A 12,559-nucleotide genomic window follows, 5' to 3' on the forward strand; every position below is an offset into this window, starting at 1 on the left:
CAATTTGATGATTCTTGTTTTCAGGTAGCAAACTGGGAGACAGCGATGTGCATCAGGATTGCCTGTAATTAGAGATGCTTGACTTGAGATGCTTTGGGTCTCTCTTCAGAGGATAGAGCAATTAAACAGCACTTTGTCAGTACAAAGTACAACTTCAATCTATTTCAGTGCTATCATGTTTTTTCAAAGCTGACATTAATCGGTCCCAAGAGTGTGAACTCAGAAAATGAGAAGTACACAACTAATGGCCATGTTTAAAAAATGTGGTTGAAGTGACTCACCCAACCTCACACAGGAGCTCTATGGCTGAATTAAGATTTTGCTTTAACCCTCCATAACAGCATCCTAACAGTCCTGGCTTTAAAAATCAATCTCTTTTAGTGTTATTCCTTCCCTTCCTCATCTACTAGGTCTCATATACCTTCAGCAGTTATGAAGAAGCAGATTCAAAGGAAACAATCTCATTAATTAGCACACCTGGATTGGTTTCCTAAATGCTGTCTACCTGGTCTTCCTGAAAATAGCAAGTATTTTGTGGATAAAGAAAGAGTCCGAAATGGCAACAGTATATGCCATTTTAAGGCAGAAACATAATATGACCAAACTGAGTTTGCAGAAACAACTTCAATTCTGGCACTTCCTATCTATTGAGAACTTTGTGTCACTGTTGGAGAATTCCATGTTCCCAGAATTTTCATTTCATGCAGTCACAAACAACAATATAAGATTTAAATGATTTTTTGTGTCTCCATGAGCACTTGCTACATTTGCAGTTTCAAGCTTGAGGAACTCCTACAATAGGGCCTCTTAATACTAAACACCATCCAAACAATCACTGCAAGGGCAGTTATTCACCACAAAGCTAATGGTCTACAAGATAACCAGTACACAGCATATAAACATTATACAGTTAAGAATTAAACACAGCAACAAGTAGAAATCTCCTAACACCAATTTCTAACAGCAGCTTTTCTATCACCTCAGAAAACTGAGCCTCTTTCAGTTTGAACAATACCAGCAGATAACACTATTTCTCTTGTTCAAATTCAACACAATACTCAAGTTTTAATTTAATTAAGTTTTTACAAACCACAACAGCATGACATTGTAGCCAGTGTTTGGCCACATGAGCTCATAATAAATAAATACTTGTTTGAACTTCTGCTTTAAAAAAGCATTCAAGAACAAAATGAAAACTCACCTCATTTCCACCAACAGCTTTGGTTAAAATCACTGCAGAAGACACAGGAGGTGGCATGCAGCCTACTGTCTGCAAGCTGAAAACAACAAAAAGAAATGTTACATTCCTCACATGATGCAAACACTATGCAACCTTAAAACACCAAACAGCTGAGTAGAAACAACCATCTTATCACCTGCACAACCCAATCAGTTTGCATCAGTTACAGCCCTATACCAGCTGGCAGGATTGCTGTGCCATCTCTTTCCAACCACCAGTGACAGACATGTCACCATTTAAAAACCCAAGCACTTAACCTCTCTGTGACCCCATGTCCCATTCACAAAGATAACTGCATCGCGTGTTCTGATGTAGTAAATTTGGAGTTTGTTTTGAGATACCTGTAGGTACTTGGAAAAAAAAAAAAAAAAAAAAAGAAAATAAGGATGTAAACCCCTATTTTCTTGAAAAAGCTGTTCAGTGATAAAAACATTTACTGCTAAGTAGGAGAGTAAGAAGAACCGTGCTCACTATTTCCAGTTCCCACTATACTTTGGTTTTGATCAACCTCTACTAAAAAAAAAAAAAAATCACAATTATGCTTTTTATTTCCTGAACATTAAAAGGCTATCAAATGTATAATTTTTATGCATGTTTTCACTTCTTGGTAAAATCACCTGACTTCAATTAATCAACATATCGAAATCTTTCTCCTGAATTTCAGCAAAATACATTATTATTATCTGACATTTTTTCCATTGTTTGTCCAGCAAAATTATTGACACACATAGTAAATGCTGTTGCAAAGTAAGAAAAAAATGGTGAGTTTTCTTTTGTTTTCAAAGATAGTCCAAAAATATGGTTATTACAAAAATTGGTTGTATCAAATGTGTATTTAGAAACAACAAGAACAGACCACAATAGATTACAATTAAATTTGGGACTATGTAAAATAGGCCTGCTGAAGAAAAACTGTGTTGACTTAAAAGGAACAGTAAGGCATGAAATAAAATAAGTCTGCAAAACCCCCAAAAGCATGGAATCTATGTATGTTTTCAAATATTCTAGTTCAGATCAATTGCTAACAGTGAGCTATTTTGTACTTGTAACTGTGTTAGTCCATCCCCGAGCAATGCAGTGTCAAAAAGTTATAGCAAACAGAAGTATTAAATCCAAACAATAGGGAGCATATTGTAGTGCGATTGATAGGCTGCAAACACACAGAAAGCTTAAAGAGAAGAAACAGGTAAATGACAGTGACAGTATTCAGTTTGTCAGCTACAGACACTGTGGAAAAGGAAAGAGACAACCAATGTAAGCGTTGTATAAATCCAGTCACAAAGGGCCACCTTGGAAGTACAGTGAAGTACGCTATGGAAGCAGAAAGTTGTCAGCACTTAGGATAAGCTCATACTGAAAAGAAAAGAAATACAGGAAAAAGAAATGGTGTGGAAGGTTTGGAAATATATATATGAAAATGGACAGCAGACAAACACATGGCAACTCTGATGTCAGTTGTGATACTGTTATCTCTCTTCTATGTGGTCTCTTAGCAGTCGTCAGCTCCTTGAACTTCTCATCTGCGCTAAGGGGTGGATTAAGTTCTAAATTATCCAGAGAGATATGAAATGTGTGCAAGGGCATTCATCTCAGCTGGCAAGGAGTTTCCACACTATAAGAGAAAGGTTTAATAACACAATCTCTGTGAACCTTCTCAAATCTAAAATAATATATTTGGAATTCAAAAAAAAAAAAAATCACTATCAAGCTACGGTTTTAAATACTCTTCATATGAAAATATTAATCTACAAAAAAGTCTGGTACGCATTAAGTGGAATATCAGGTGTACTGAAACATGCACTTGACAACTTTTTTCTTCTTCTTCTTTTGTATCAACTGCATGTAACACTACCAATATACAAACAAATTCCCCTAATAATCAACATTACTATAGGGAACAACCAACTGAAACATTCCACTGGTTCGGACCATGCTATAAGCACTAACATCAGGGGTCCAAACGCCTGCTGAAGGGCAATAAATTATATCTATTCTGCTAATACATTACAGACGACTGAGTAGTAGGGTCCAAAGTAACAAATTTTAGATATGGAACTACCAAAGTCATATCTGGTACCAGATCTTTCCACTTCATGCCCTACCACCTGTGCTGTAAATGCTATACACAAAGAGTAGCAGAAGAGGTGAATCTGTGCAAACATGAATAAGTTGCTTCATGCTGCTTTTCAAAGGGATCCTGTCAATGCAAAACCTAGTCAGCTAACAAAAAATTAACTTAAAAGATGCTTGGGATTATGTTAGTTTCCGCTTTATTTTATATATTTCAAAACAATTGCAAAACAAACCTCCCAATATTATCCCAGACAGAGAGGGGGAAAAAAAAGCCCAACTGTAGAAACACAGATGAAAAGCTGGTACCATCCCAATCTGCCTCCCAAATAACATTTACAGTAAAACAGATCATTATAGAGGACAGGAGAACCTACCATTCATTCTGAAGCAAGATGGGAAATTAACAGTGGGCTTGACTGTGCCCTTTAGGCATAACCTTGTGAAGAGAGAGTAGTGGAGAACTACGGTCCCCAGAGGAGCCACCCTGCCAAAGGGTGCTGCATGCTTCTGGGAGCATATACCTATTTTTCCAGGTCTTCGTGAAGACTATCAACTAGCTCCTACTACAAGCTGTGCTAAACATGCATGAAGAGGAAGTAACTTTACCAAAGCCTGTCTTGCTCCCCGCTGTTTTCATTGGGGTACTTCAGTGTTTCTAGGGAATGAAAACTACAGCTGTGGGGCATTAGGATGAACTTCTGGTTACGCATAGGTGATTCCTCACAGCTGCTCCTCCTCCTTGCACACACCCATACAGGGATATGCAAGTACTTGCTTTAAAATGTGTTGTCCTAGAATTCAGACAGAGCTTGGTACCTTCTGCACCATAGTAATAATCTTTACTATGAATAGTCAAATGCAAAGGGACATTGTATAGCAACCTTGTTATCTGCTTAATGTACTGTTAAGCCAAACAGTGCCAACTTTAAAATTATGCCATCTCAATTTCACCCTCTCAAGTTTCATTTGGACCACTTCACACTTGGTGGAACACCTGGAGAAGCCTCTTAAAAACAAAACAAAATGCTCCTTTAGGTTTAGGCCTTGTAAAAACATAAACATGAACAGCTTTATCATTAAACTTTTAAGACAGTGAACTCTCCCCAAGCAATGTTTCACCAAGCAGTAAGAAACAGTGGGGATCCTTTAAGCAGTTTTCCAAAATAATTGATTTGTGCATTCAAACATTCCAGTAGAGCTACATTGACCTTTGATTCTAAAAATGCTTTTATTTTTTTGATTTTGCATAACATCTATCACTACTGCACCATTAAGGCAGCTATGGAAGCACGCATTGGAGTACACCAAGGATTTAAAACACATTGTTTTCATGGTAACTTAGCTTCTGCTCGTGTCAATAAAAACTTTAATGTCTTTTTTTTTTCCTCCCCACCTAATTTAGCTAGGAGCAGATACTGAACCCCCATCTGGACACATGCAAGAGATGCTCAATACAGACTGTTTAAAAACAGAAGGGAGCACCAGTACATGGCATATACAGTATTTATTCACCAATTTATGTTTTTCCTTCAGCATTCCTTTTCCTTCCTCCTCCTTGAGACCCTGCACAGCACATCAGCTGTGTTTTGTGAAAGAGAAAGCTAACCTGTTGCAAGCTCCCTACATAGGAAACTACCTGACCAGACTTTCTAAAAATGAGACTAGATTCCTGAAAAGATAATCTTGTCCATATACTGTGTTTTCAACAACAAAGTGCTGAAGCACAAAAACAAGCAGCAAAATCTGTTCCCAATACAAGTCTTAAAACACCCATTGCAGGATAAGCAGCCTTTTAAGAAGACAGCTACAAATATATTTAACTCCATTATGCTTAAACATACCCTTTTAAAAGCCATTCATTTATAGGTGTGATTGATAATAGCTGAAGAAAGAGCCATATTGCTGTTGGGAAGAACACAAGTGTAAAAATCTGGACAAAAAGGTGTAGTTTCACATGCATCAAAGCACTTGTCAGCTCCTGCAAAAGAAAAAGAAGAGAGGAAGTTGCAGTCATAACAGCTGAAGTAAGATCATGTTTGTGCTTCTAAAACTAGGATCATCTTTATAATACAAAGAGAGTGTATGTCAAAAAGGCACCTTTAGGGATCATCTGATCTCCTCTTTAATAATGAAGCACATCCAGACAACATAAAAGCTCTGTCTGCTCCTGGGCATTTTTCCAAAAGAATTGTCCACCACTTCAATAACAGTGTAGCTCTCATAACAGTAGCTTTTCAGCAGAAAAAAACTTAGCACTTCGTCACTGCTTCAAAACCTGTGCTAACTATGCTGACGGCCTGTTTACTTTATTGACTGCTGATATCAAGAGGAAGGGAAACGTGCAGTGTCCATGTGATTTCAGGTTTCTCTAGTCTAAAGAGAGCAACAAACTGTGATTCTCATTTATTCTGTTAAAAAGGGATGTTTACATTACAAATAGCCATCATTTGTGGTGGTTTTTTATAAGGAAAGCCTAACAAACATAAAAAGCAAAGTAAATCTATAGCAGACTGATCATTTATTGTAACAACAGATAGGAAATTTACTGGAAAAAAATAGGCTGATTAAGCATAGCAAAGAAACAATATCAAGATCATAACAAACTAACAACAGCTAAGCCATAAAATTCAGAGAAATAAAGTGTAAAACCCTGCTGAGGACTAAGAAAACAAATTATTTTAAATAGTATGAGAGCACTCCAGAAATATGATCAAGTATCCTTATGCAATAAACTCTTCTGTTAGCTTTGTGTCTCTCTGCTTCTGTCTTTTCGGGTACTGCAATAATTTTCTACACAGTTTTTGAGTACAAGGAAAAAGCTTAATACATTTCAGCTCATTTCACAGAATCACTGAACGGTTTGGGTTGGATGGGACCTTAAAGATCATCTAGTTCCAATCCCCCCTGCCATCAGCAGGGACACCTTCCACTAGATCAGGCTGCTCAAAGCCTCATCCAGCCTGGCCTTTCAAATCTCATAGATTTCAACTCTCATAGATCGAGAAGAAAAATTCCTTTTCCCCCCTCTCAAAATAACTTGCGCTCTTTTCAAGTAAACAATGCAACAAAAAAAGAACTGATGGCATTTTTACTCAAAACCTAATTTGCTAGGATTCTCCAGCTGACACCCCAGATGCATTAAAAAAAAAAAAAAAGAAAAACAAACAATATCAAAAAGTGTATTTCCATGTACGGTAATGCAGCAGGTGATCTCCAAATGCCACCCTCTCTCAGCTTCAACACAGTTGAACTTTTACAGAACACTATCAAATATATTCATTTTTGACCATCCAAAGGCACACTGATGGAATTATACATCTGGAAGTACAAGCAATTCAGCACCATGCCCATGTTACTTTATTTCTCATAATAAAATTCCCTCCCAAATTTGGGTTAAGGGAAAAAAACCTTCCACAAAAAAGTCCACATCCATTCACATCCTAAAGTTACACAAAACATGGACTTGAAATGTACATCTTGATCCAGTTTTACCAAGAAAGTACCATTTCATTCAGTGCCTGGTTAACTGAACGGAACTTTTTTTTTTTTTAAATAAAGGAAGCTCTTAAGCAGGCTAGTATCACTCTGCATGAAAAAATGGGCCTTCTTCACACATCACCTGTCACAGTACCTATGGTATTATGAATAGCTTCACTGTAGTATTATCTCATCTTATCTCGAAAAGTAGAAACACATCCTGTGTGGGAAGAAAAGATACCTGGAAATACCTATATAAAAGTGTACATTTTAGAAGTAAATAATATAATTGAGAAAAAACAAAGCAAGTGACTTCTTCCAGCAAAGCTGCTAATTCCTCCTTCTTTCCTGCCAAGTCGCCTCCAGCCCAGACTTCCTAGTGGACCAATCTATGAAGGCACCCCCAATCTAGGCACCATCACACGCATAAAAGTGCCATTTTAATGTAAAATTTTTACAACTGGAAAATGCCTTAAAAACAGAAAACTGTGCAATACTTTCAAAAGCAAAATCCAAGAGAAAAATTTGGGAATGACTGGTTAGAACTTCCAGGCAGCAAGGAAGGCAATCACAGCACAGCAAACCCAGACCATAAATGAATGCTGTATTAGTGGAACAGGTCTTTGCAGATCTAAATTACTAGTCTTCAAAATGCCTTTAGGAGTTACCTTTTAGCATAGCTATTCCTTAGACTGCATCATCATAGAACAAACACTGAGGCAAACAGCCTTCACCTTCTCAAGCAATCTACAAGGACTTGTCCCAAAATACATCCGTCACTGTAGCCCTCAAAAAAGCAGAAGCCTCAGAAAAATTACTAGAAGCTGCTGGTTGTGGCTCTGTTTCTGCACACCAGGTAGAAGAGGTTACCTTGTCTTTCACAGTATTTCAGACCCTTTAGAGAGCTTATCCTAGCCTCTCACTGGTCATTGTGGGTCCCTGTTGCCATCCAGCCATGCTCAGATGGTCACAGCTGGACTCTTCTGGGCAAATACCCACACAGAGCAAAGGAGGTTTTCAGTAGTCTGCCACATTGAAATGGGTAACTCACATATGTGTTTTAATTTCTGGGGCCCTACAGGAGGGATTTGCTGTAAAAGAGCAGGCTATCCAGCCACTGAAAACTGAAAGAGCATTATATTAGGGTGGAATCAAATGTTCTTGTCATTCCTGGACACAAACTGTTTCTATAAGTGTAAGAGGACCTCACTCACCTCTAGATTTGAAAATATACCAAGGCCATGTACACACAGGCTCTCCCTGAACGCTGCCAATTATTTTGTAAAATGCTTTTTAAATGCATGTTAGCAAATTTTTTTGAGCATGTCTTTTCACAGCAGATAAAACCAGAAGTGTAACCTTAAAAGAGCATCAGCTATTTCTCATTTTGTCAGACCTATCAGACAGCTTCTGTTAACACTTACACAGTTTTTTATCATATCATAAAGTGTACCAAACACTAGCTTCAATGTACTATTAGATAACACCTAATATATTATCCAAGGTAGAACAGGTGACACACAGGTCAGGAACTAATAAACACAAAAGCAAAAACTATTTACTTTGCAACCCAATAAAAAGATATATTAACTGACTAATAATACTGACTTTAGGTTGTGCCTTAAACAATTAAAACATGCCCCAAAGTATTTTAATAAAATCATGACCTGGCTTCCTAACACATTTAAGGATTGTTTTTAACATACATTTCAGAAAGCAACAGCACAAGGTACAACGAGGGAAATAGTTTTTTTCCTCTTTATCTTCTGCCCTGTCCTGGTTTTGCTAGGATAGAGTTAATTTTCTTCTTAGTAGCTAGAATAGCTGTGTTTTGGTTTCAGCACAAGACTTGCTATGAGAACATCATTGATAAAAGTACTGATGTTATGAGTTGCTGCTGGAGCTCAAGGCCACGGTGTTTGGCTGGTTCACAGCTGCATCAGGACTGGGAGGGAGAAGTGTAGTGAATAGCAGAGCCCAAAACTGGCATTTGGATGTGCCAATGAGATATTCCGAATCATATCACATCATGTTTAGTGTATTATCCGGGGATGACCGGAATGTTTTTTTTCCGCTCAGGCTCTCGCTCTCTCGGGATCGCGGTTTCGGTTCGGGATTGTTGCTCCTCCGGGATCGTTATCTGAGAATGGGCCGGGCTTGGTCGGCAGTTGGTGATTAGTTGCACTGGGTATCACTCATTTGTATATTTTATTACTGTTACCATTATCACTACTAATTTAATACTAGGGTTTTTTTAAGTTTTCTTTTATTTCTATTATTAAACTGTTTTTATCTCAACCTACAAGCCTCCTAAGCCTTTCCCCCCCCAATCCCCTCCCCTGTCCCTTGGAGGTGGGGGGGAAGTGGGTGAATGGCTGTGTTGGCTGCTAGCCAAAGGCTAGCCAAGTGAAACTGTTACCTGCCCCCATGGCAGAAATTCAGAAAAGGCTTAGCTTCTTGATGGAACGTAAAGCTGCATGTACAGCACTAGTCCTAACAGATGCTTCCAAAACAATCCAAGATCAGCTACCTGGACACAAACATCAGCTTCTGTAAAAGTTTCATTTATATCAATATATTGCTTTTAGAACCACAGATCACAGATAAAAAAATAAATAAATAAAAGTTGTGCGAGTCAAAGCAGGACATGACACACTGCCCAGGAACCTGTCAGTCATGTCACATTAACTGGAAAAAGATGTACACTGGCATTGAGAATCTAATCAAGACTTTGATAATGCCACTGATTTCACTCTCACTCACAGCTGCTTTACAAAGATAAAGTTTCAAGGATACAAATTAGTGAAAGGGAAAGAAGTTTTACATTTTTTTCTCTGCATGCAAAGATGTGTAACCCTGAAAGCAGAAAACTCCACTCCACTAGTACTACTCAGACTTTGTGTTTCAGGTCCTCTTCTCTGTGGAAGAAAGTGGCTCTCTGCAGCCTATTTCCATTAGGATCAATTACTATCCCAGGCAAACAGATAACATAGTTCTTCCTGCTTCCCCATAAGACCAAAGAGCTCTAAACAGCTGCTACAGAATTGACTAAAGTTATTCACTTACACGGTGTCCCTGCAGAACTAGAGACCCTGGTGCCAGAAGTGCCGGCAGACACAGAAGGAGACGGCTGCCATCAATTCAAACGCCACCACCACTTGAAACTTTATCACTATCACTGTGATACAGGTATAGAAACTTTTTTGTTGTTGTTGTTGTTGAATGCACACTGTTCATCCAAATCCCAGTTTGCCCAGAAGATAACTAAACAATATCATGATGATTCCTCTAGGCATTACTATCATGTAACATACAAACAACATCACCTGCTAGCACAGCCAACAGCGTGAAAGGAATCAAGAAGTGATACTAGCAGAGACAGGCAGTGTTTCACTTCAACTCCAGCTGCTCCTTCTCTTCTTGGCACGTAGCCATTATTTCCTTTCTCTGTGCCTCCTTTACACATCACTAAGAGGTTATTCCCTTCATCTCTTCTTACTCCCAGATCGTTTCTCTTCGGAAAATGTGTGACACAATTTGAAACGAGTCTCGGTGTCTGTGATAAGCAGCAGAGCGTAGGCACTTCAAGGCCACCTGTCCACAACCAAATCCTATAGGAAAAGATTGCCAAGACTTTGTACTTGTACACTGGCCTTGCATCTGCAGAGGAACCCTTTTGTGTTGACACTATCTGCTGTCCTGTGCCTACACAATGTGGCAACTTAAAGCCACCAGATCTGTGCTTACATCAATCCTGTAGTGACTAGCCTAAACAGTTCATCTGAGAGTGCACACCATCAGCTGGGATGAAGGAGAAAGGCACAGAGAGCTCACACCTTCTCTTTGTGTCCTACAGAAGCACAAAGACTCCACACAGCCCCTCTCTGCCTAGTTCCCTACGAAGTTCTACCCTAGGATTCGCACATTTTCTGGCCTGTATCTCAGCTGAGCAGTGGGGAAGCCAAGGTGCAGAAGGGTTGGCAGAAGGCAGGTGCCAGTGTGCTCCAGGGTCTCACCCTGCTTTGGGTTTGGGACACATCCAGGGTGTAGCTCCAGTCTCAAAATTGTGCTCGGCACTTCCATTTAGTCAAAGCCCTGCAAAGTCAAGTGACCCACACTCTATGTATGGGAAAAATTTATTCACATTCTCCTCATCTTGTTCATTACTTTGTGAAGGATTTTCTGAAATCAAGGACGGGTTATTCCATAAATGTCTAAAATTTATCTTATCTTGTTAGCCATTCTCCCAGCGTCAACAACAACAGCACCGTAATTAAATATTCCAGTTACATTCAAACCTGATCAAAAGCAACACAAAACTTTTTAAAGCAAAACAAGAATGAAGCAATGAGAAATTACAGTACCTCAGTTTTTAAGGAGAGTCCACTGTTAAAGAATATAGCTGAAACAGCAATGTAAGTTATGGTAATTTCTGGTTTCAATGGTCCTAAAAAATATAGACATAGAGAACAAAGTGAGCTAAAGTCAAAGAGATAATGATATGCATATATTACATCAAAGTAAATGAGAATACTTAGAAAAATACCTGGAGAAAATCTAATCATTAAAGTCTCTAATAAAAATAATGGGGTTTCTATTACACAAAGCATGCTATTCATTTTTAAATAAAAGCAAACCAGTGAGTGGAGAGTGAGGTATGACGCCATACAAATTTGGCTTCCATGATTACAGGCCACTGGCAATTCTGGAAACATGAAACAGGGAATTTTTTCACAGTTCTGTTACCAGAGTATCCCTATAGTGTCAGTAAACTCAAACCATACATTCAAATAAAAATATTAGCTGCTCCCTCCACAGGGCCATCGATATCATTCACATACCTACCTCTCACTTCTTTCCCTGCAACACACACACCCCTGTCTGGCTGCCTGCACAGAGGAAACCAAATCGTACCTTGCAATGATTTCCTTGGGGCAATGCAATTCTGCATTGTTCCCCCACAAAAGAGTTGCTGCAAAATGGTTCATTCCAGCCCTACAGTAACACATTTCAGACACAATGCTGCAGTGAGATCAGCGAGGGTAGATGCCTGCACCTCCAAGAGTTCCACTATATTAAAGGCTTACATTTGTATATATTTATATACTTCTTTTTTTCAGGGAGATTAAAATAAAACACTTTTTACACTTCTATAAAAATGATGAATTCTCTTAATACACTTTGCCTTTGGAGGCTGCCAAGTGCAAAATGTACATACTGGTTTTTCACAAGCATTCAACTAGTTATTATAGTAGAGAGAAAATATTAGCAGTCTACTTAGGACCAAAGTAATATCCTAACTCTGCAGGTGACAGTAACTTGTCATGAGCAGAACTGGAGCAGCAAACAACCAAGCCTTTACTCAATGCTCCAGAAGAGAGGAACCTTTCTGCTCTCTCAGATGAATGATACATTGATGGTCACACTGGAGCAAGGTCAACAATCCTTAAATGAGGGGGATTTGATCATACACTGAGTTTACTCAAACTTGCATCTCAAGTTATTTAAACCCAAATCCTACTCTCAGAGAGAACTCTGTTGATGAGACACTAAAACTGTGTTTGTTAAATACAAAAAATAAGGCAAAGAACCTATGTGAAGCATAAAGTAAAAATAAGCCAGGAAATGCAAGAGTTAAAGTTGTAAAAAAGCACACAGCTAGTTGCAAAATTATGGCATGTCAACTTAAATGCCATGGGGAAAAAAAATAACAAGAAAAATTATATAAATATATATAGCTATACAGAAAACTACATTTTATAGAGAGAG

At 38.5% G+C, this 12,559-nt stretch overlaps 1 protein-coding gene across 1 annotated transcript; it reads right to left on the reverse strand.

The window, feature by feature from the left end:
* Positions 1-1,201: 1,201 nt before the first annotated feature.
* Positions 1,202-11,237, reverse strand: LOC104526933 (sodium/bile acid cotransporter 7-like; the record flags this gene model as incomplete). The annotated part of the gene is made up of 3 exons (XM_010170520.1): positions 1,202-1,277; positions 5,155-5,291; positions 11,155-11,237. Coding segments are annotated over 3 exons (296 nt in total), but the record flags the coding sequence as incomplete, so codon positions are not given.
* Positions 11,238-12,559: the final 1,322 nt, after the last annotated feature.

Source organism: Antrostomus carolinensis, unplaced genomic scaffold (assembly GCF_000700745.2).
Source record: "Antrostomus carolinensis isolate BGI_N321 unplaced genomic scaffold, ASM70074v2 scaffold37776, whole genome shotgun sequence".
Classification (NCBI taxonomy): Eukaryota; Metazoa; Chordata; class Aves; order Caprimulgiformes; family Caprimulgidae; genus Antrostomus; species Antrostomus carolinensis.